Consider the following 25,467-nt stretch of genomic DNA (forward strand, 5'->3'; position numbering starts at 1 on the left):
CGGTCAGCCAATTCTAAGTAGTAGTAGTATAAGACTTTTATTCAGCCAAAAATTACAGGCCGAGCATATCGACCGCCTGGGCGGCCAGTCGACGCTGTTCTTCTTCACCTTCAGCGCCAAGCCAGTCGAGCCAGGTGGTGATGGAAAGCGAAGGGGGAGGGTAGGAACTTGATTGCTGAGCAGTCGGACAGTGGACAGGGACAGGGGACATATTAGACGGGAGGGGGAGAATGCGAAGATTGGGCGCCGGGGTGGATTTTAGAGAGGTAAAGGAGGAAACGGGAATGGGAGAGATACCCGCCTGGGCCAGTAACCACTGACCCTGACGGGTAAGAGAAAGCCGGGCAAGCTGGGAGTCACGGTGGAGAGAGAGAAGAGAACGAAGAGGATGGAAGAGGCCTGTGGCAAAGAGCTTAGCAGTGGAGGTGGTGATAGGGAGGTTGAGAGCTGCCTTGTAGAGGCCAACAAGGGCGGTTTCGAGGGTGTTAAGCTGAGTGTGGGTGAAGGAAACGTAAGGCACAAAGTACAGGAACTTGTTGAGGGCGAGCGCATGGGCAACTCGGCACGCATGAGCCTCGTGGAGGCCCGAGCGCCGAGTGACCACGCGCCGCAGGAGGTGAGTTACCGAGTGACAAGTCCTGACCGCGTGGTGTAGGGCTTGCACATTCTTGGCTGCATGTAATGGGAAGCCAAGAACTTTGCATTGGGGGACAACAGGAATGGGAGAGCCGGAAAGATGTAGGGAGATTAGGGCGTTGTGGGAGCGCTGGTATGAGGAGTAGTTAAGAAGGAGAAGCTCGGATTTCTCCGGAGCAGGTGACAAGCCAGCAGTGGGGAGAAAGGAGTTGATGAGATCGAGGCCACGTTGCAGGGTGTCCTGTACGTGACCGGGAGAACCAGACGAACACCAGAGGGTGATGTCGTCGGCATAAAAGATGTGGTGGAGGTCAGGAATCTGGGCTAGTTGGGAGGCGAGAGGGGTCATAGCAAGATTAAAAAGGATAGGAGAGAGAACAGCACCTTGAGGAGTGCCACGGGTGAGCGGGTGGGGATCGGACAGATGTGTGTCCACTCGGAAACGAGCCACTCGGTTAGAGAGAAAGGAGCGGAGATAAGAGTACATGCGGTGTCCGCAGTCTAGGGAGGAGATCTGAGACAGGATATGGTCGTGGCACACACCATCGAAGGCCTTGCGGACATCAACAGTCACAAGAGCGTGGATCTGGCTGGGATTGGGTGAGAGAAAGGTGTGCTGGAGGATCAGGAACATGTCCTGTGCACAGACGCGCCGTCGAAAGCCGATAAGAGAGTGGGGGAAGAAATCTTTCGCTTCAATAAGATCAGAGAGGCGAGTCAAAGCCATTCGCTCAAGGGTCTTGCCAACACACGACGTCAAGGAGATAGGGCGAAGGTTAGAAAGGGAGGGAGGTTTGCCCGGCTTCGGAATCATAGAAATAAGAGAGGATGTCCAAGCGCTCGGCAAGCAGCCGCTGTCCCAGGCATTGTTGAAAGTCTGAAGGAGGAATTCCTTGGAGTGGTCGGGGAGGTTGCGGAGTGTAGTGTATGTGATGGTATCCTCACCGGGAGCCGAGCGAGAAGCATTAGCAGCCAGGGCAGCTTCGAGCTCCCGGAGAGTGAAAGGGCGGTCGAGGTCTGGGTTAGGATCGCCAGAGTAGGCTGGGTAGGAAGGTGTGAGAGGGGGTGGGAGATACAAAGAAGTGAGCTTGTCAAAGACCTCGGAGGGAGTCCCCTGAGTGAGGGCTTTTGCTAGAGTGGGAGCAAGTGCAGGCTTTGTACCTAAGAAAGATTTAAAAAGGGACCACGTGGATCGCGAGTGTAATGCAGAATCGAGGCCGTCACAAAGCGCACTCCAACGAGAATGCTCGAGGGACGTGCCATGGGCGACTATCTCGGCCCGCAGAGCAGCAATCCGAGAGGAAAGTTGGGCATTCTTGGGTTGGGAGCGCAAAGAACGTTGGAGACGTTTCATCCGACGCCATAAACGGAGAAAGTGAGGATCCGGGTCTGGGATAGGATGCCGTGAGCGAACGCGACGGCTGCTGGTCGAAAGCGCAGCGGAGATGCGCGACGTCCAGTCATCGTAAGATTCAAAGGAGGCGGAAAGGAGATTAGTGCGAAATGCGTGCCAGTCAGTGTGAGTGGTTGAGTGCGATCGAGGGATGTGGGAAAGTGAAGCGGTAATATGAATGAGGAAATGGTCGCTGAGGAGTGTTTCAGCTGTGACCTGCCAGTGAAAGGAAAGGGAGCCCCGAGAGAAAGAGAGGTCGGGTGTCGTGGAGCGCTGTGAGACAGTGCCCGCTCGAGTAGGGGAGCCAGGGGTATTAAGAAGGGTGAGGTGGCGTTCCTGGGCAAGACAGTGGAGAAGGCGGCCGGGCTTGAGGGTCTGGGGGTAGCCCCAGAGCGTGTGAGGGGCGTTAAAATCGCCCCCAAGGAGGAGATGGGTGGTGGCGGGAATAGAATGAAGGAACTTGCCCAAGGCAGTGAACAAAGAGGATGTGGCAGGGGGATTATAGAAAGACATAAAGGCGAGTGAGATGCGCGATGAAGGTCGGTAATACACAACACCAACTAAATATTTACGGAGGCTGGAGGGGATATCAAGTGGCTCGACGAGGACGTCGCTGCGTACATAAATGGACGCAAGCGGAGTGCCCGTCGTGGCATGGTAGGCGCGGTAACCTGGGACGGTGCGGGCCGTCCGAGTCTCCTGGATAAGGAGAAAATGGGGCAGGGAAGGGCGGGTGAGGAGATACTGGTGGAGGGGGGTCTTATTGTGGCGAAGGTTTCGACAGTTCCACTGCACAATCTCGAGGTCCTCTCCAGGCGCCATGTTTACGATAGATTAGAGGTAGAAGAGTTTGCGGGGACACGTTCCTTCTTTTTGGCCGGGGGCAGTGACTCCTGGAGGGAGCCCAGCATAGAAGCGAATGATTCCAATTGCTTGGATTGGGTTTGGAGGGTGGTGAGGATCTGGACAATCGAAGTTTCGAGCTGAAGCAAGCGAGTGTGGTGTGCAGTGGTGGTGGTTTCTACCAGGTCAGCCAATGGGGCGACCTGGGCGTTAGGGGACGGGGTGATGAGCGTGGCAAGGTGCTCATTTAGCTTGGTAAGCTGGGATGTAAGAGAGGAGGTTGTTGTCTTTAGGGTTTGTGTCAATGCGTGGATTTGCTGTTGTAAATCTTGGGAGATGCGCTGTTGTTCGCGCTGGTGACGCTCAAGCATTGTGAGCCGGAGATCGAAGGAGCGGTTCTCGTCAGTCAGGGATGGCGAGGGTATAGTAGAGGAAGAAAGGGATGCTTGCACCGAGGGTCCTTTGACTATAGCGGCGTAGGAGCCTGGAGGTGATGGAGCCTGACTTGACGGAGATGCATGATTAGCGAAGGAGGCGGAAGAAGGGGTGGGCTTCGTGGCCCTGCGCAAAGCTGTGCGACGGAGAAACGCGGCTTTGGCACACACGCGTTGTTTAGCGAGGAGGAAGGGGCAGGTGGGGTCGAGAGAGGGATGTGTGTTTACCTGGCAATGAATGCACCATGGTTGGGCACACGCGTGAGCGGTAGGATCTGCGGGTAGGGGTGCAGCACAGCGGCGGCACTTGGCCGGAACGTCGTGCTGAGGGCATTGGTGAGCACGGTGTCCCAGAGCAAGACAACGGGTGCATGTGGGGGGCTTAGGCTTATGAGGGCGGCATCGGAAAGCGACGCGTTTAAAATATACGAAGTGGGGTATGACGGTGCCAGCGAAGGTTATGAGCACTGATTCTGTGCTGCCCATCATACGAGCAGCGAGAATATCAGTCGTGTATGATTCAAGGTCATGCATGAGCTGAGTAGGAGTAAAGTGACCACCAACGTTATGAATGACGCCGAGGCAGGAAATGGGAGGATTGGGGGCATATGTTTTGACGGTGATTGGCTTACCGTGGAGCTGAAGATGCGTGAGAGAAAGTAGGAGTTGGGCGGTGAGAGGGGAGTGTGTTTTCAGAAATACAAGGCTCTGAGCTGGCTTGGCCTGAAGGGTGATCTCTGCGCTGGTTTTGGAGGAGAGATGTGCGGCGGAGACGATGGCGGCAAGCAAGTCGTAAAGAGGCAGCTTGGGAGTGAGGGTACCGGGCGGAAGTTGGATCCCAACTGAGATGAGCTCGGTGCGAGGGCGGGCGGCGGAGGCAGGTTTGCGGCTGGTACTGACGGTGCTCCAGCCGCTTTCTAATGATGGCGTATTATGGTCGTTGTCTGGGGACGACGTGAAATCCATCTCCGCCGACGAGTCGTCAGCCGGATACACAGTGGTCAAGGAGGTAGGGGCGACAGAAACACATCTCGAAACATTGGGAATGACGTTGGTGGGCGTAGAGTTTGCACTGTCCAGCACGGCAGAAGTGGTGGATCCGGTGGGAGCGGCTGCAACAAGCGCGTTCAGCTGCGATTCTGATGTCTGATTGCAGCACTTTACAACAGGCGCCAATGTGGCCGGAATAGACGCGGCGGCATCCGTGGCGGCGACGGTGAACGCTGCAGGCTGCGACACGTTTAGTGGTCCGAGACTCTTGGCGTCGCTGACAGCGTGGAACTTGGTCGTAGGAGGCATTGAGGCGACGAACGCCGACTGCGACGCGGCGGTCGAGTCAGAGCTCTCAGCGTTGCTCACAGCGTTGAACGTGGCCGGAATATGCACGGTGGCGTGTGCGGAGTGCAGGAACGCAGCCGGTTGAGGCAGGGCTGCCGACTTAGAATTAGGCACGTCGCTGATAACATTCAGCGTTGACAGAGTAGGCTCAGTGGCACCGGCGGCGGTAGAAGAGGAGGCCAGCGGGGCATTGGTGGCTGTCGGCTGGCGGGTCTTCGTGAGACGCTGCATGTCAGAGGTGCAGGCGCGGCGAGTTAGGGTTAGCGCGGCGCCGCGCCGCTTCGTAGATTTGGAGGGGCCTGGAGGCCAGCCTGGCGTCGGACCGGGAGTCGTATGGTGTCCACTTGTGGCGGAAGTCTTCGTGAAAAGATGAAGAGTAGACCCAGGGGCGGGCAAGGCCCTGGACCGGGCCAAGGACGGGTGAAAACGGAGCACGATATGCAGCCAGATAACCAGAGTGGCGCCACCTATCGATCTCCCGCCAATTCTAATATTCCACCTACACTATAACGCATCCAAAATGCAGGGTGCACCAACCAGCAATAACTTCTGGTCAATGCTAGAAAAATTTTAAATGAGTTTTTTTTAATAGAATGGCGCAAGATCTCAGTGGCTTAATATGCTTCAATACTGTGGGTAAAGGTGACAATCATATATCTTAATATAGCTTGATTGACATGTAAAATGTTAGGTTGTGCTTCTGCTTGCAGTGCTTTCCATGCCGTTTCATGTGATGTTAAGTTACTGAAGGAAAATAAATGAAACGGGCAGAGATATAAGGTTAAATGGGACCGTGTTTACTCTGCAGAAGATATGGCCGGCACAGCTAGTACAGCCGAACCTTAGGTTAGCCCCACTACATCGTCTCTTTTGTCTTGTTGGAGATGGTCGTCGTCGTCCCTCTCATGGCAACGTAACATAAACCCCGGCGGCAAAAGCGCTGACCTGGCACCTCCTAGATGGCGGCTGCATGATATGGCTTGAGACGACCCACGTGGACGATATCAGTTGACGTGGACAACGGGGAAGCATCAGCTGGAGCTACTTCATAAGTCACATCACTGAGCTGTCAGACGACGTGGCAAGGGCCAGAGCACCAGGAAAGCAGTTTTTCTGATAGGCCCACACGCCATGAAGGAGTCCAAAGGAGGACAAGGTCGCCGCCAGAGAACTGGACATCACGATGACGGTTGTCATAAAGAGACTTCTGTCTTGCCTGCGACTCAGAAAGGCAACGGTGGGCAATCTGACATGCCTGGACGGCTGTAGCTATAGCGTCGTGAGCATATTCAGACGGGGACTCGAGAGCAGTTGGCAGGAGCGCATGCTGAAAGGCAATGTAGGGTCGCAACCAAAGAGGAGATAGAAGGGGGAGTAGAGAGCGGTGTTATGACATGACGAATTGTTTGCGAATGGCACAAGCAGAAGCGCACCGTCCCAGTCACGATGCTTTGAGGAGACGTACATCGAGAGCATATCTGTAAGTGTTCGGTTCAGGCGTTCACTGAGGCCGTTCGTTTGAGCGTGGTATGCTGTCGTGAACTTGTATTTCGTGGCACAAGAGCAAAGTAGTTCTTCAATAACCTGAGATAAAAAGTAGCGGCCCCTGTCTGCGACAAGCTGGCGAAGAGCTCCGTGGTGCAAGCTGAAGTCTTGGAGCAGGAAGTCTGCGAGGTCGGTAGCACAACTGGTCGTAGTGGTTTGTGTGACGGCATAGCGTGTTAAGTAATCCGTTGCAATGGCGATGTAGTTCTTGTCAGCTCTGGAGGTAGGGAAAGGGCCCAACAGGTCGAGGCCAACATGTTAAAACGGTTCGGTGGGTATTTCAAGTGGCTGGAAGGTTCCAGCCGGAAGCAAAGCAGGCTTCTTGCGATGTTGGCATGGTTTGCAAGCAGCGACATAACATCGCACGGTACCGTACAGTCCAGGCCAGAAAAATCGTCACCGGACACTGTTGTAGGTCCTAGAAACACCCAGGTGGCCAGCAGTGGGGACATCATGGAGTTGCGCGAGTACAGTTGCCCGGAGATGAGAAGGAACGACTATCAGCAGTTCATGTCCTTCTGTGCACATATTTCGGCGGTATAAGATGCCATCCAAAACGAGAAACAAGCTAAGTGAGGGGTCTGACAGGTCAGAACAGAGGCGGCTGATAAGGTCGTGCAAGGACGTTCCTCTTCCTCCTCGCCGATGTGATGTGAGGCGAAGAGTGTGAATATTCCAGCAGTTGCATCACTGGAGTCAGGAGCGTCGACGGGGCGCCGAGACAAACAATCGGCATCCTGGTGTAGCCCACCAGACTTGTGCACCACTGTGTAGGTGAATTCCTGAAGGCATAATGCCTAGCAACCTAGACGACCCGTTGGATCTTTAAGTGTCGAGAGCCAACAGAGAGCATGATGGCCCATGGCAACAGTGAAACGTCGACCGTATGAGTAGGGCTTGAATTTGCTCACTGACCTTACAAGTGCAAGGCGCTCGCGCTCTGTAATGGAGTAATTGCACGTAGCGTGTGAAAGCAGGCGACTTGCGTACGCAATAACTTTGTCATGCCCACATTGACACTGAGCTAAAACCGTGCCAATTCCATAGCCACTAGAATCTATTGGGGCAGATGGGTCGATGTGAGCAAGAATTGGCGAAGTGGTGAGCAGGGTGATAAGGTGTTTGAAGGCAGCAGCTTGGTCAGGACCCCATGAAAAGGGGGTGCCTTTTTTCACAAGTTCAGTCAGAGGCCGAGCAATGCACGTGAAATTTCTGACAAATTGACGGAAATAAGAGCATAAGCCTACAAAGCTGCGGACGTCCTCGGCACAGGAAAATCGAGAAAAATGCGAAATTGTGCAGGACCGGGGCACACGCCAGTTGAGTCGACGAGATTACCGAGGATAGTAATTTGACGGCGACCAAAGTGGCACACTGAAGAATTTAATTGTAGCCCAGCAGCACGGTAGACAGAAAGAATAGATGGAGGAAGGCATTCAAGGTGTGTCACGAAGGTCGGCAAGACCACGATACCGTTGTCGAAGTAACAAAGGCATATAGACCACTTAAAGCTGTGCAAGAGCATGTCCATCATGCGCTTTAAGGTGGCTGGAGTGTTGCACAAGCCAAATGGCATGACTTGAAACCGATAAAGGCCATCTGGCCTAACAAATGTGGTCTTCTCACGGTCCATGTCATCGACGGCAATCTGCCAGTAACCGGAGCGCAGGTCTATCGATGAAAAATACGTCGTGATGTGTAGGTAATCCAATGTGTCGTCTATGCGTGGCAGTGTATAGACATCCTTCTTTGTTATCTCATTTAGATAGTAGTAATCTCCAGATGTTGTCCTTCTTTTTACCAAGACAACAGGAGAAGCCCACAGGCTTGACAATGGCTCAATAATGCCCTCGGTAAGCATCTTATCAACCTCCTGTTGTATTACTCAGCGCTCGGCATGTGACACGCGTCTGTGAATAAGCGGTGCATCGTCGGTATGTATGCAATGCTGAACAAGGGAGGTTTGTCCCAAAGGCTGACCGTCCAGGTAAAAAATGTCAGAATAAGATGTGAGCAGATGACGAAGATCGTCGGTTTGTGCGGGGGTAAGGTCCAGGGCTATCACCTTGGTAATGTTGTCGTGCGCTGGAGGCAATGTGGCGGAATGAGAATTGCAGGCGGTGGAAGAGTTGGATGAAGACGGAAGAGGTGAGAGGAAGAAAGGTCGTACTCCTGCGACAGCGACAGTGTGGAGAGAGAGATCCCTTTGGGTAGTACCTGTGGGCAGAATCCGAAATTCAAAAGGTAAGTTCAGCGGAAGGTAAGTTTTGTTAGCCGATACAGTCACTACGGTGTGAAGAAACGATACGCCATGCGAAAGTAAGGCACTGACACAGGGAGTGACAACATAGTCACCATCCGGTACACACGGGTTGGGCACAGCAGTGATACAGGTCAGTGCCTGCAGAGATAGACGAACAAAGTCGGCGCAACAGTGCTGGATCAGTACGGTGTCGGTAAGGTCGGTAACATCAGGGAAATCAAGTTTGACTGCACCAGCCGAGTAGTCAATTGTAGCTGAGTGGGCAGATAAAAAATCAAGGCCAAGGATCACATTGTGAGGGCAATCATCAAGTACATGGAACAATACAGATGTGTGGTGACCGGTGACGCTGACAGGAGCGGCACACATTCTCAGCACAGCAGGAGTTCCCCCATCAGTGACTCGTATGATGCGGGACTCGGCAGGAGTGAACACTTTCTTGGGCCGCTTCCGGAGATCAGCGCTCATGACCGAGGTGTGTGCACCGGTGTCGATCAGGGCAGTGACAGGTAGGGCATCAACTTCCACGGTGATGAGGTTCTGATCTGTCGGCAAGGTAAGGAGAGGATTTGCAGGTCGAGAGTCCAATGCAACATCACCTCCGCGAGCTGCATCCGTCAGTTTTCCAGGGATGAGAGTACAGAAGGGTGAGGCAATGAAAAACGAAGGGGCAGGGGCGAGTGGGACCAACGATCGTTTGGCGACAGCGAACAGCTCGAGCATCTGATGGATGCAGAAGGGCGGCGGTCATGTTATGTCGGGTCATCTGGAGCATGAAATGGCTCGCGCTGGTTGTCATTGTGGCGGTAGTAGAATGTGGAGCATGAGAACAAGGGCTGACGATAACAGCAATAGCGAGAAATGTGCCCCACGCAGCTACAATGGAAGCATATGGGCTTGTCGTTAGGTGTTCACCATTGGGCTGGATCTCGATAGCATCGAAACATTGGTGGAGGTTAATAAAGAGGGGCAGGACTAACCGGAAGGTGTGTTATAGAGCACACGGGTGGAATTCATGCGTTGGCCAGTTCTTCAAGGTCAACTGCGTGGATGAGGGAGATTGTCGACTGCGTATCCCCAAAAGGGCGCACAAAAGAAGATGGTGATGCAGCCTCGATTTCGTGCCACACAATTCGGACAATGCTATCTGGAGTGGATGATTGAAGGGCTGAATGAGTGTCTTCGCATGATGACATAGCGGCGGTGTTGGGAAGCTGCACAAACAGTTCGGCAATATGATGGCTCTCTGCATGTTTGAAACGTCTGCACTCACGGATAATTTCATCTACCATCGAGCAGTCTTTAAAAACGAGCAAGTTAAATGCATCATCGGCGATGCCTTTCAGAATGTGCCTCACTTTGTCAGCCTTGGGCACACTGGCATTGACGCGGCGGCAGAGAGCTAGGACATCAAGGAATGTACGCAACGTATGACTCGGTAGTCGTCTCAGCCCGACAGGATAGGTCTTTCGAAGCAGCGCACTTGCAACCAGCGAGCTTGCCAAAGAGGTCACAAAGTTTTTGCTTGCATACACCCCAACTGGTCAACTCTTCGTATGTGTCATACCAGGTGTGTGCTGTTCCCTGGAAGTAGAAGAGAACATTTGCAAGCATCACTGTCGGGTCCCATTGGTTGTGTGCAGTGACGTGTTCATAGTATATGCCAAGCCATTCTTCGATGTCGACTTTGTCAGTGCCATTACCAGAGAAGGTGCCAGGGTCACCCGGATGGGTCAAGACGACTGACGGATGTGGTGTCGCGGATGCTGATGGCCAGGGTGCGCCAGGTGCTGATGCCATGCATCCCAGCGGCCTGGTCGTCTGTCATAATGGTAGGACGACTGAGGACAAGCCTGCTGCAGAGTTCCGTCTTGTGCAATAACCAGCACCGCCACCAAAAATGAAACGGGCAGAGATATAAAGTTAAATGGGACCGTGTCTACTTTGCAGAAGATATGGCCAGTACAACCAGTATGGCCAAACCTTAGGTTAGCCCCACTACATCTTTCGTTTCTTTAGTCTCTTTCGTCTTGTTGGTGATCGTCGTCTGTGTGGCACCGTGACAATATGACAATGAACTTTTCTTTCTGTATGCCACTGCTGTAAACTGCACAGAAAAGGGAGCCCTTTGTTGAGCGATTTTATCATTTTACCCCTGATTGTCTAGTTGGCTCAGTATAATGTCAGTTGAGCGCGGAGAGAGACAAACAACAACCAAAGCTTATTTCCTCCTTTCAATGTAGCCTTCTGGCATGTTATCGCAACATAGCTTTCTGGTGTGTGATGCCCATTTGCATGAGTGCGGCACACTAGATTTATGACTCGAAGCATCCCCACGTTCACCTAAACATAGCTTATGTAGTAAAATCAGGTTCTTCTCTCTTCTCGAAGGTACAGGTGTGACTTTCCCATTTGGGTGTCCGAGACGCACGGCTAGAGATGGTCTAGGTAAATGAAGAGTACTGTTGCTAAGGGTAGCGGTGATGAGTTCGCTGGAGGCTTTGGATGCAAAGAAGCAGACGCAGATGAAGCTCTATGACACTGTATATATAAGGACTTTTTACAAGGAATAGCATACATAGAAATGAATTGTAAATGTACTGAAAGTTGGGGGAGTTGGTCGCTATTTATTATGAATCTGCAGCGCGCCCGACAAACAAGACACAAGGCAAAGATTGTGTGTCCCCTTTGCCTTGTGTCTCATTTGTTGTGCACAATGGGGTTTATAATGAACATATATAGATGCAATAAGGAACTGGAGCACCTATAGGGTGACCATCTATTGGCAGAGACAACAGTGCATAACACCTCAGGTTTACTCCAGAACGACTGGCCGGAGCAGCAGGGCCCCGTTTTCTATGCCTTGGTGCTCCACCTTGAATGTATATAGTTTAATCACTTTAATCACTGCTGAGTGGTTTTTAGAAGGGACCACCAACACACCAATCATTGAACCTGTATGAGGATCATCGTGCAAATGGTTCACCAGCTATTAAACCATTGAGCCTCGTCTACGTCCACTTTCTTGTACCACAGTTCAAAGTGCGTACTCTTCTCCTCAAGTAAGCATGTAAAAATGCAACAGTGGAGGGGGCCACAAACACAGCAATCATACGTTGTCCAAAAGGTCATAGGAACACAGCCATTATGATTTCGTTCGGGGAGTAGGTTGGTAGTCAGAGAGACGTCCGAGGGCAGCAAGGAAGAAACGGCCTCGCTATTGTCGTCGTATGCCCAATGCTTTGAGTTCTTGTAATTGTCCTTTTTGTCTTATATGTTTGTGTTGTGTTTGTGTTTGTGTATATGTTGTAAATATATGTTTGTGTGTCCTGCCTGTTGCCATTTCTTCCTTGCTTCCCTAAGAGCCATCCCACTAAAGCTTACTCCCCGAACCAAATCACAACAATGTTGTCCATGACGGAGACTTTCTTTCCGGGTGAATAAGAATGTTCGAGCAATGCAGTCAAGAGACTGTAGCTGAGCACAGCACGAAAATGAAAATTGTGATGCTCATTGAGGCCGGTGAGAAGCTTGGCTTGAATGGTGTGGAGTTAAAAGTATGGGCAGAAGCAAAGAAAGCGCTTGCGGACAGAGCACAAGAGCGTGCTTTGGAATGCACAGTGATTGATGCCCGATGCAGAGCCTCTTAGGCAGCAGCATGGATTCTCAAGCTAAACCTCATGACCTTGAAAGAGTGAAGCGTGCATGAGAGAAATGCACATGAGCAGATAAGTTTCTGAGGCTCAAACGACAGGTCTGGGATTGGGGCACGATTTGGAGTGCGAATTGCAGGTGGATGACATGCAAATTGTTCTTGCAAATATAAATGTAGGAGCAGAGCAAGAAAGGAGTGTTGGCTTGGTCAGGCATCAACATTCGGGAGGCCAACAGCTGTCAGATGGACCCGGTAGAGCGCCAAAGCTTGAGGAGATTGCTAAATAACACATCTTCCACTCCTGTCGCCCAGCAGGCACACAGGAGTCCGTGAGAGCCTGCTTGTCGTCACCTCCTTGAGCAAGCCTTGGAGTGAAGCAGCCACGTCGGCTAGTTGCTAGTTGTACCAAGCACACTATGCTAGTATGAATGCTTTACAAGGACGCTTTGCTAGTGTCCTCATATGCCCGATGCTTAGTGTTACTATAACTAAAGCCCCTGCATCTACGCGCCACCGCCAGCCAAGCTAAGTACCGCCAACCTAACCTCCTCCTCCACGCTTCTCTCCTCTCACCCCCTTAGCTTCCGGCGTGAAGCGGAACTTACGTAGCTTCAACTTCCTGTTCCGAGTGGAAGTGACGCTATGTTTTTAGCGTTGTTTACTTTCGAGTCGATAGAGAGGCTTTAATTGCACCAGCTGCGGTTGAAACTGTGAATGCGATTCCATCCAAGAACCACCGCCTATTGTAATCGGCGATCTGGTCGTGTTCGCTGCTTCGCGTCAACCTGCGACGGGTTATGCCACGAGAGACAACGTACAGTGGAATGTAGTGCCTGGGCGCTTGGAGACCGCTCCCGTTTTTCGTGCATTTGGAAAACAGCGGCCGCAAACTACTACTTCAGCGGAATACGACAGCTTGTCCCCTTTTAATTCTTGTTGTTTTGAAGCATACATCCCCTCCAGCCAGCACGTATGGAGGGACTTTAGTGAAGGAGTTCGCGACGCCAATTTGTACGGCAGACGCATAGAGTTTATGCTGTTGATTCTGAGGTTGAACTTGTCTCGTACGATCGAAGGTATAGCGAACGTCCCAAGTGCGTGCACTACGTGAAGGACTGCAATGACGTGAAGCTATGAAATATAACAAGTCCAAATTTGCGTGGAGGGCATTCAGTGACATGGTGAAAACAAGTGTGCTTTTCTTGTGCGATATGAGCGGAGGTGTGCAGTGAATTGGTGCGTGTGCGCGTGTTGTAACGCGTGCAAAGGTGGACGGCGAATTGTGTGGATGACGCGAGCAGATGCGCACTGCGAATTGTGTGTTGTGACGCGAGCATCTGCTCGCGTGTACGGCGAATTATGTTCGTGTGTTGTGGCGTGAGCAAAGGTGTACGGCGAATTGTGTGTTGCAACGTGAAATTACGATGGCTATTTTTTTTTTATTGCGAGTGTTCAGGAGGCGAACGCGGCAGTATTTCGGGCGGTAGGTGTGTCATACTTCTGTTGTCGCGCTTGTATCCGTCCCTGGCCTAAGCGCTAAAGCACTTCCATCTACGTGCCACCGAAGTTTTATGCCGGCAGAAGCGTGGATGGAGGGGCTTTGTTTAGCCTTACTTACTCAACTTTACTCAAAGCGTCCAAATTTTGATGTACGTCAGTTTAGTTATTGGTCAAAAAGACACCTACTTGTTTGGTGAAGTGGAGCAGCGTTGATTTGCTGAATGCTTTCAGAGTTATTCAAGCTTTGTGAAGTAAATGTGAAATTGGCTTACACCTACTGCTATTGTATGAACAAATACTGTGCGTTGCATGTACCACTCTGTCAACACTTCATATGCCTACATTTTGTATATATTCTGTTCGTAAAGGCCAACTGTCCTCCACCTTGCAGTAAAAAGAAAGTTCATACAGGTCGTTATCGCCGAGAGGCGCCGGGGCGGGTGATTTCCAACGTGCCGGACACATGCAGCAGCCGATGATGCAGCCACAGTCCATGGCTCTCCGCACTTTGTCAGCGAAAGAGGACGACAGGCAAAGCGTGTGGGCGCAGCGTACGCAAACAAGCGCGTAGATGCACGCGAATGACGCTTGGTGGAATGGCTAGCGCGAGCAACTCAGATTCGCACCGGTTGCTTAGCACGGGCGCCTCACCATCGTCTGCAATGGGAGCGAAAATTCTCGCAGCGCAACTCCAGGAAGCGGAAACGCCGGAACCGGAAATACCGGAAGCGGAAATGCCGGAACCGGATTTGGTGTGAGGGGAAAAGGCGGCGCACACAAAGGTTGGCGCTACTTAAGAGAGCGGCGGTGGCGCGTAGATGGAGGGGCTTTAACTATAACTATCCTTCTTTTCCTCAAATATATGTTTATCTGCTGCGCCTGTCACCGTTTCTTCCTTGCTGCCCTCAGAGCAAGGACTGTCCTGTCACCTGTGACTGTCACCATTAACCACAAACCAAATCATAACAACAGCATAAAACAAGACAGCCCAAACAATGTGGGTGCAATAAAACACTAATAAGCAAGAAGCCCTTTTAAATTGAAGCAGCAGGATGAAAGATCTGCTGTGTCGCCATGTCTCAAATTTATACACAGACAAGACCTTCAGAACATCCGCCAGTGTAGCAACTGCTGGTCATATGTCCCCGAAGGCTGTGGGTGCAGCACCTCCAGCAAGCATGCATCCCGTTTCTGAATAGGGAGTAAACACTCCTCTGGTGGTCTACATCTGCTCGGTGCCAAACCCGTCGGTTCCCCTTAGTCTTCAAAGGGGTTCCCACGACAGTCAAAACAGCCACGGTGGGCGCAGCGAGCAATGGCTGTTGCTGACAATGACATTGCTCAATATCACTGCTCAATGAGAGAGCAATGACATTTCTCACCTGCGTCGGAGCCAGAGGTAGGCAGAAACATCTTAGCTTTTGCCGTCAACATGACCGTATGAAACGTGGGTCTAGTGCACTAGCAATTGTCACCCTTCTAGAGGAGAGCTTTGTTCCCTAACAGGCACGAACAGCCCCAGAATGTGGGGCTGTTCGTTCCTGTTAGGGAACAAAACGCAATTGTACGAGCAATCGGGTTCGCCCCACTTGATCCTTCGTGAAAGCACTTTGGAATCGTGCGTCGCAGACGCCTAAGGTTGTAAGCGCAGCATGGGTTGCTGGCTATGATCGCAGCTGTTCAGGGCATGCAAAATAGGCCAGTGTCGTGAGCTGCACAACTGTCTCATCTCGATACCATACACTACGTTAGGCACATGCCACTACAAGACAATTATCCAGATGTGTTTATAACACCTTCATCAAGCAAAGATCCACGACAACATACTGCCAGCCATCACTCTACCCATTTTTTACAGCCACTCCATTTGGCTGAACTGCCAATTGGGGAAAGAAGAAAGAAAAACGTGGATCTCAAGCCAAAATTGAAGAATTAGATCACGCTTTTGTTGCAGCAGGCTTGCACTCATCACAATCATTACATGCACTGCATCTAATGCTGTTTCAGCTGTACATACTCTCGCATAGATGCAGTGCTGATGGCTCTTGCAAAAATAATAACAAGGTTTTTCTGGGACACCCGCCACATATCACAAGAGCTTAGCTTCAAGGCAGGTACTCCTTTCACTTTCAACTTAATTGAGTTGCACATTCTCTCAGTTTAACACACCGCACCATCTATCGTTTTTTTTCCTTTTATTTACAGGGAATAGTTCTTCCAAAAGTGCCCATGGGAGATGGTGCAATTCTGTTTCAACAGCTGAATTATATTTGAAGAAGTGGACGCTACCCGCACAACCATTTGCAATGATCAATTGGCAGACTAACAAACTCTCACAGATTAATTTCTTAATTATTCATATTATGGCACATATAGCACTATTGCAATTGCAGAACTGATGTCAGTTAATTTAGTAGAAATCCTGTGATTAGCAATAGTTTCAAGATATCCATCACCAATATGTGCTAAAAGATGCACTTGTGTACTAGTTGACTTTTTTCTGCAGTGCCTGCAAAAGCCACGAAGGGCACAAAGTCAGGAAAATAATGACATTTTGAGCAACGACAAGAGCACAAAGCAGCTATCACAGCAAAAAGAAACTACCAGACCATACCTTCGCTGGGTCGTGCTCGAACACAGGCGAGACGATGTGGCGCGAAGGAACCACTTGATCACAAAAAATGAAGGGCTTGAACACTGAGTGTGCCGGGTCAGGCGTTCCCGTGAACCAGTGGCAGCACAGCCTCTTGCTCGAAGCAGGAGACAGAACAGATACCTGCGACAGGTGTCAGGCAACACGAGTACAGCATGGTGCACTTTGCCTGGCAAGCAATGGCTGCCCAAGTTGATGAGCACAGTTATTGGTAAACTCTTCAGGGCACTCTCCTGTGTACTCCTCAAAACGGCTAAGAAATGATGCACTTGACAGATTACAGAGACAGTACCCATCGCTAACATTTTTTTAAGGAAGGCTGCAATGCTTTAGTCTCAACACAAACAATTAATATTAGCTCCTGTTAATTGCAAGTGCCCAAACATCAAAATGCGTTCGACAAACTTTCTATACGATGGCGCCAGCCTGCTTGGATTTGCGAAGTCCACACATACTACCTCTACAGTACACATGCTTGGGAAAGGAAAGCAGCAACAACTTGAATGCTCCACAAACTTGTTCCACAAGACAGAAACTCAAGATAATGTCCCCACGAATGCCAAAAGGATGCCTGCTTAGTTCAGATGTGCACAAAATTCAGCTCCACGAAATTTCAACAAGCGTGCCAGTGTATAGTCGGTGGTTTTATTTACCTGACTGGCAGCAGTTGGTCGCTTGTGCTCGGTGCCCCGACAGATCCCACTATCCTTATCCCTCAGCACGGTGGTCATTGAGCTCACATCAAAGTCACCTGCCAACAAGAGACAGCAACAGGCAGGCAGACGACAGGAATTTGCGGCACCCTTACAGTGGATCACAGTGGTCAAAGCTCTTTGGATATCTCTCTGGATCAAGAAATTCTAATTCCACTGGCCTATATGGACTGGGTTTGTGTCTTTCACTGGTCATTTTGGATCAATTCACGTAACAGTGGAGCACTTGTTCACTCTTCCGCCATGAGTTTGGGCAGAAATGCATGGCGAGTAGCGTTGCTATCACCTGCTTAGTGGATGAGTTTGTCTAGATTTAGTGCTTTGTAAAAGAGTACTAATAATACCAATAATGCCACACTGTGCTTTTTCACAGAATGGCTGCCTCTCACGCTGTTGTGGGGCTCGATTGGTATTCCAAGAAATTGCGATACAGAAACCACCCCGGTGCCATAATGATCACAAGTGTGTAGACTCAGAGGCAATTGGATCATATTTACAGAACAGGTTGCACATCGCAACCCGTGCTATGATTTGCTGCAGAGCAGTTTTTTAAAGCAAAGTTGTCTTTGTCTCCCTTCCAAGGTTTAGTGTTCATTGTAATTTCCTCACTGGATATATTTGTGGGCACTACACATAAACTTGGGTCACTGGGCACCTGCCCAAACAGATAACTTCAGCGCTCGGTATACATGCTACTAGGTGTATGCCACTTTGACACAAGGCGTACGTATTTAAATATGTCTTGATTTTCTGCGGGTACACAGTTCTCATCAACATTCTTCCCAGATATGTAGCACCGTGGCTACACATCAGGTCTGTCAGCCTGGTGATACGATATTTCGCTCCCAGATAGTTGAAAACCGATTTTTACTCTGATGCACTGAAGGTAACACTCAAGGTCTCTTGCTGTCTCCCCGAGGCAATGCAAGTATTTTCGCAGCATAGATGAAGGAGGCAACACCAACACTGCGCATAGAGCCATGCAACAACTGTACAGACATTTCCAAGAGAGAGAGAGCTTAAGCGAGCTGGAATGCAATGTGAAAGTCTTGCCACTTTAGGTACAGGAAACTGAGATGGCATGAAAAGAAGAACCGCTTTTTCTTTGTGCAACAATAATAATTTTAAGAAACGAAAAACGAAGTTTGGGCGCATGCCCAATGACAAAGACCATCTACAATTTCGTACTACTGTAGGGTAGGTAAGGCAGCTGGGCCTTGATGGCTCAGACTGCATTGACATTTCTGTCCCATAGCCCTAGGAAGTCGGTGATCTGAACTGTCAGTGCATATCAAGCAATGTCTTTGCTGCTAATCACATGGTGGCATACTAATGCTGGCAACCACCGAAGACAATCTAATACACGCCACAAAATGAATTTCAACATGCTGCGGCACCCCTGGACGCTCTCAAATTTAGGACGCTCTCAAAAATCTCGCGTCATGTAATTGATAAAAAGGTTTACACATGCATTTCAGTCATGGAAGACTCACCCCCAGGCAAATAAGTCAACTGAACCAGAATGTGGGAGCTACGAGTAACATTCTGAACAACAATGAACAGACGGAACGTGAGGTATGGTGAGAGTTAATTCACAGTGGAAACATGCACACCCTACATATGGGCACGAGCATGTCAGTTGATGAACAGATGTGTTGCGCATACATTATTGCGTGATGCAATAGCATATTAAGTGTCGGGTACCTTCAGCATTGCATTGCAAGCTACTCAAAAGTGTTCCAAGAAATATTATTAGCAGAAACTATGGTGCACACCTTCACAAGCATTACCAAACAAAGTTCACTGAACTCAGAAACAGTGGAAGACTTATTCGTTGAGTATGGAAGTCTGCTCTGCTGTAGCAAACTGCATTAAGGATTTTAACCTGAAAGCCTTTGCTGATGCTTCACAATTACATTTCAAATACTGTAATCACATCAAGCAAGCACTCCATTTCTTGTAGCACATGCCCAGCACTGAATGTCAGACGATTTGCCATTATTTCACGTAGTCTTTAAGAAAGAGCAATTGTGCCAAAAGCATGCATAACCAACACGATAGCTTGGTACGTCAAGCTTAATTTGTTGAGGTTCACTTCTTCAGCGACACTTCTTAAGCAAAGCTTAAGTAATTTCACCAGCAGGTAAAGTTTAAGAACAATGGTAAAACTATAAAAATGAAAAGAAAAAGAAGTAGTGGCATGCACTTGTGGGTGTATGTAATTTTTGCAATGCACCCCTGAATCCTGGGCTCTGTGCTGAGGGTGTGTATTCTGTACTTCCCCTTTTGTAATCCAAGAACCTTCTTATCGCATTATACGGCAACTTAAAATCAAAGCACAGACCAAACCCAAGTGGTGACAACACAGTTAAAAAACAGGAGAGCAAGTTTGCAACAGCAATGCAGCCTTTGCGTTACTGCACAGCAGATATGCTTTCTGATTGGGTATCAATGTTTGTATTTCTTTTTTCTTTCTTTCTTCTTCGTCTTCTTTTTATTTTATTTTTTTTAAATGTCCATGGCTACAGCAGCTGTTGGCATAGAGATATGTATATCAAAGGCTATGAACCGATGACAGAGGCTCAACAGAAAAACCAAGCTACTACTTCACCATGACTGCCATTAGGCACTGTATGAAACCAATCCGGCAAGCAGATTAGGTTTAACAGGTACACATTGGTCAATGTGACCAGAAAGCCATGGTTAAAAAGCTGGCATATGATGAAAACATAAAAGACAGTTTGAACTAATAGGCCACATTTTAACGCGACAGCATTGAAGGGACAGACAACTGCTCAGAACATTAATCGAGATGACCCCGCTGATGGAATGATTCCCTATCAAATTGGCTAAAATGAGCCATTTCTCCCATTAAAAGTGGATTTACATCTTTAATTCATCACTGAAAACTGCTAAAAATGACCTTTAGTGCCCCACGGCGCAAAAACATGAAGCTGCCTAAGAGGTCCACCACATGACCTTCTACTAGCGTACACAGTTCCTGGTCTTTCTATTAGTATTGGAATGCAGTATACTTTTTATTATTGTAAGTTTTTCCTGACTAACAATGTGCAAATAAACCTTCGTATATAGTGAGCAGAAAGGTTGCGCTGCTTTCATCTTCATTTTTGATGAGTTGGCTTGGCTTGTCTATCGACAGAACAATGACCACGGGGACCAGCCAGCCATGACATAGGCGTGTACTTGGAGAAAAAACACACTACAGGTATAAGAAATGTCTGTACAACAATGTGAATTTATTGCACCCGCTTTTTATCGTCAAAAGTGGTTGAAAAGGTCAAAATGTAGGTGGTTAACCATAGTTTTACTCACTCCTATGAAGGCAGAACGATGGGCAGCTTTCACAATTTGCAAGGCAGGCTATTGACATCGCTCTCACTTCTTAGCGTTGCTGGAGGAAGGACTCTTACTTTTTCAGAGGCTGCTCAACCTAAACATTCTGCATACTAAATATCTACGTGCTTTTGGAAATAACTGCTGCTGCTGTAAACACTACCGAGGGTGGGCTTTCAGTTGCACCATAAAATACTAGGTCCTTAAAACTTGCTTGTCAGTCCCTTTAATGGCCTCGTGTCGTGGAAAATCTGGTGTCTGCATCCGACGTCTACCATCGTTTCGGCAAAAATTATTTCTAACCATGCATACACAACTACGCGGGCCCTCCATGTAGCGCAAGGAAGTTACTGAACCAAATTAATTTCTCAAGGTGAAATATTTAAAAAAATCATAAGGTACGACTTACACACAACCTACAGACACGATGGCATTGCATTGTGATTTGAATGTATGAGAAAACATAATTCTGTTACATGGAAACTCAAAACACAAACCCCTTTTCCAGCGTTTCTACCATTCATAGAACGGCTGTGGCCTCCGAGATTTGCAAGCACTGGTGCGCACAAATGTCAAAGGCCACAAAGTGTCGCGCCCAGTTTTTTGCGACACCTCCAGATGGCGCTAATCTCCGCCACGTCACGGCCCACGCAAGAGGCCATGTTTCTACCAGAAAGCTCACCTTCGTGCATACCGTTCACTACTAACGTTTCCCGATAAACATTATGGTTGTATAAGCTGCAGTTGCCAGGAAGTGTGAGAAGCAGTCAGGGATCTTTGAATGCTATAGCGTGTTACTCTTAGAGGCAAAGCTCAAGCATCCTGCAAATTTTTCCCTGGGCACTTGGAAGGAATCTTTTCTTTTCTTTTTTTTAGTGCTACAAATGCTTAACTTGACTGCATAAACTAAAAGCAATCCTGGCTCTCAGATTTCCCCCACCCCACTCTAATGATATCTCATCACATTATCTTCAGGGGCACTCGTAGGGTCATTTATAAAAATGGAATCACTATAAACTACCAAATGTACTACTGAGCCAAGGGCACACGGTCATGAAGTATTGATGCGTGCTATCTAAGCAGTTTTTCTTGGCTCCCCAATCCTTAAACCGAAAAATGCCATGTATTGCTGGGATGTTACTAATTAAAATCCTGCTTTCTGCAAAGCTAAAAGCTTTCGTGAGGACTAAGACAACCCTTTTCATTAGTATTTCAATCTCACCAGATGCCATTCTTACAGTAAAATGCTCAAGACTGCTAACACATCATCACATCATTGCCAACAGTACTGAGTATCGTGGGGCACTTTCTGGCGACATAGGACCACTGATTTGAGTGCAATGGTACTACTGTTGAGTCCTACCGTTCATCACAGAAGGAAGAGACAGGAAGGCTGTTACAGATCTCTGAACTTTTCACAATGCATCAGCATTACTGGCAACTACTAGCCCATTGCTGCATCATATTTAGTATCATACTATGCAGGCAAATTAGCAAAAGCACACTGCTGCACTAATATCAACGATACTGGGCAAGACTGGTTGGTATCTGTTGGATAACATTTATGCTCTGGCCATGTCTTCACGGGATAACTCCTTCAAGCTATGAAGGCCAAGCTAAAGAATCAAAGCGTACATGGCACCTGTGTTGAAAATAGTAGTCCTACAATTTCATTCGCATTTTCTGATATAGGAAATACAACTGTTTTATTTACTATGATGTGCCATATTTGAATAGAAACGACCACATTCACCAGTCAGCACAGACTTATTTTATTTTTTTAATTTGCTCTTATGAGTTTTGGGGGCACAGAAACTTTCAATGGAAGAGGTCCCCCAATATTTTGCAGGCCTCGCTGCATTCGTGCCTTGTCCCCTATAGATTGAGCTCTGTATACGGCTGCCTGCGTTGTAAGAAGCACACATGGCACGCCAATAAACTGAACATTTTTAAATTTTGTTCAGGAAACTTCTTTTGAAGACGTGTTGGAAATAGTTTTAAAGGTAGCACCTGTGGTACCCAATGATAACCAATTTGTGGTAAAAGAATTCAGTGCATTGATTGACACTACAAAGAGACATGCACAAGCTGGTCCTATATATGCATCTGTGTGTAGCGTTATTTTTTGCAGTAAATTCTTTTGCCAAAAAATGCACGACCTAGCCCAACGAGATGCTCAGGCGAGCACGCCAAGTTTCAGTCAGAAAACCTCATTCAACCAGTCTTGAAAGCAGATCTGTGATTAGCCCAAGTTTTGGCAAGTCATGATGCGCCTGACCACATGCAATTGGAGTTGCTTGATTATATGCACAACAAACAACACTGTTGCACCACCAGCAAATGTTAAGCTCAATTTGATAAGCAACAAGTTTTCTACAGAGCACGACCTTTGGCTGGTTAAGGTATGGCTTTTATAAAGAAAAGGTAGCACGAGCAAAGGCAACAACAGAAATATCAGATGGGCGTGCTAATGACCAAACAAGGGAACATAGACTTTCAATGACGAATGGGATTTGTGGTAAATTTGACTGGTTCCTACTACACTCTAGCTCGGATTACAGCGATGGGGAGTTTTCCTGATATTGGAGCCAGAGAGAGCCTGCCCGAGCTGAACATTCTGCTGCTCTTGGAGCAGTCAGAGCAATCACATGATCAAGATTCTGTCGGATCTCTGTTGCATTCCTAACTCGAAGCTGAGAGCACCTCCTAGCACTCCCAAGTTTGGGTATGGCACTATGAATGAACCAGTTGAATGTGCTCCAGGCACTGAATTTCGACAAGCTGAATGCGATCAGCACAGCGAGAGCACTCTAGAGCACTTGAAAGCGACCAGTCAAATGCACCATTAGTATTCTTTGCCTGCTTCCTGTGGCACACACAGCAGTGCAATCCATTTTGGGTGCACTCATGTCCTTCGGTAAAGCCATGGCATTGCTGCCTACAAGTTGATGGAAGCATTCTCCATAAAGAGAAAAGATGGAGATTGCGCGAGTGTCTCAATGATTTTGATGCAAACCAGTGAGCTCAACCTTTTAGATGCGGAGCTTCATGTCTGCTATTATGTCACAGGCCAATAGTAGTGCTTCCCCTTTTCATCACTAAGTTGCATGTTCAACGGACCTTGCGTGTGTGCATGGGGCTTTGACCTTTTTGCAAAAAAATGTCAGTCACAAATTAGTGCCTGTTCTGCCTGTGCTTTCTTTTGTCCGTGTGTCCGTTTGCACCATACTACATATTCAATACTATCTTTGCTTTGTCTATGTACAGGTGATTTTCTGAAACATGTTCAATATTGAGAAAAGCACAGACCAAGCTGTGCTCACTTCTGAAAACCCCTTTCCATCTGTGTTCCCAGCGTATTCTTCAGAATGGTACAGTACAAAGTTTTCTTTTCACTGCTTTCCCAAGTTTACAGGTAAGGACACCTGATTTCTTACATGGAAACTGCTCAAATGGCACAGTGGCTGAGGGCATGCACTTGGCTTCACACACTTTTTTTTTTCTCTGCCAAACAGCTGTGCAAATGCCTGCAGAGAAAACTGCTTCCAGTTCTTCGTAGACCTAATAAATTGGGCAGTCAAATTACTTGATGGAAGCATTTGAAATGAAAGCAATGTAATTACATGTGAATGCTCATCGTAATTAGTGGCATCAGCTAAATATGGCCCATACTGTTTGCTGCTGTTGATGCCAACACGCTATCCACTGAGTCTTGCATTACCGGTGTCGTCAACAATGTCAAGGAAGCAAGCAGGGAGCAATCTTCATTACAGTCAAGGAAGCAATCTTGCATTACAGCTTAAGGGAGCAAAGCAAACATTGTTCTCAATGGGGATCCTCTGATGCTGCAGAAGATCCATACTGAGAACCGTGTTCTGTGCTCTGGTATCCCACAGGAAAGCAAGGGTCACAATGAAGCTGTCTTTGATCGCTGCAAAGCTAGGTATGTAGCGATCAGAGAACAACTTTACCTAGACATATCATAGAGAGGGTTGTGGCCAGTGAGGCTTACTGGTTCCTCAATGCTCTTTGCATCGAGTTAGAGTCGTCATCCTTGCCATGATCTCAAGCCTGGTCTGCCACATTGCATAGTTAAAGGGCCTTAGACTAAGACTATGAGGCACAAAACTTTCTAATGAGGAAAGCCATCCATCTTTGAACCAACCTACATCACTCATTAGGCATAGCCAATGGTAAATTTGTGCGGCAAAAGCATACACCAAATAGGGCAGCCACAAGCTAAAGCTTCCTCTTAACCAACACAGGTTTTGCTGGTTAAAGGAAGGTCACCATACTAGCTTGTCCACGTTGCCACATTGCTCATATCTGCAGATAAGTTTGACGTGAATCCACTTTCTGTCACATCAATTGAGGTGCACGAGAGAAGAAACCAAGCCACACCTGACTCCACCTGTGCCAGTAGAATTTTCCACACAAAGGCACCCCTTGCCCGGTACTACAATGCTAAAAACTGTGCATAACCATAGGCAGAAAGTTCTTACATGCATTTACATCGCTTTCATTACGCCAGCTTCCAGTGAGGTTTGCTTGAATGACACCCGGATGCAAAAAGTAGGCTGCAAAGGTGCAGTATGTACCTGGCTGCCTGTGGACACAAAGGAGCCGGAGGACATGCAAATGCCGCTACGCTTGTCCCTGAGCACCCTCATCATTTCCTGCTCTCCAATGCCTTCCTCTACGAACAAGAAAAGAAAGAAGAAAACAAACAGAAAGGATGCCTCCATTACTCAAGTATGCTGGACATGTCTATCTGTCACCGAAGATAACGTGACCCATTTTATGCAATGCAAACAAGCTCACATGCTTGCGGTGGTAAGTATGGAGTGGGTTAAATTATGCATATGCACAAGAAGTGCAGTGTGCTTGTGCAAATAACTTTTTATGTGTAATACTAGGCATATGTAGACTGAAGCTTATGCATGCTTTTGACACAGAAGTGCGCTGTAAATACAGTTACCAGAAACCTCTTACTCCACTTTGTCTGAAGACTTTACCTGCAAGGTTTCCACAGATGATGTTATGCAATCCTGTAAGATCACTTGGACATGCATGATTATTGCCAGTTAAATATGCAAAAATGGTCAGTATCACTCTCGTTTCCTTATCACTGAGTTTTCAC

At 48.3% G+C, this 25,467-nt stretch overlaps 1 protein-coding gene across 2 annotated transcripts in view; it reads right to left on the bottom strand.

Annotated features, from left to right (window-relative positions):
* The window catches only part of LOC135915316 (secernin-2), a 122,602-nt gene that overhangs the window by 6,266 nt on the left and 90,869 nt on the right, over positions 1-25,467 (bottom strand). The window contains exons 6-7 of one of the 2 annotated variants that reach the window (XM_065448352.1): positions 16,914-17,011; positions 16,222-16,383 (exon numbers count right to left, since the gene is read on the bottom strand). In XM_065448352.1, the coding sequence (XP_065304424.1) occupies positions 16,222-16,383; positions 16,914-17,011 (260 nt within the window). Of the gene's footprint in view, positions 1-16,221; positions 16,384-16,913; positions 17,012-24,925; positions 25,024-25,467 lie in introns of both variants that reach the window. The other variant, XM_065448353.1, reaches the window with a different exon arrangement.

This window comes from Dermacentor albipictus, chromosome 1 (assembly GCF_038994185.2).
Source record: "Dermacentor albipictus isolate Rhodes 1998 colony chromosome 1, USDA_Dalb.pri_finalv2, whole genome shotgun sequence".
Taxonomy (NCBI): domain Eukaryota; kingdom Metazoa; phylum Arthropoda; class Arachnida; order Ixodida; family Ixodidae; genus Dermacentor; species Dermacentor albipictus.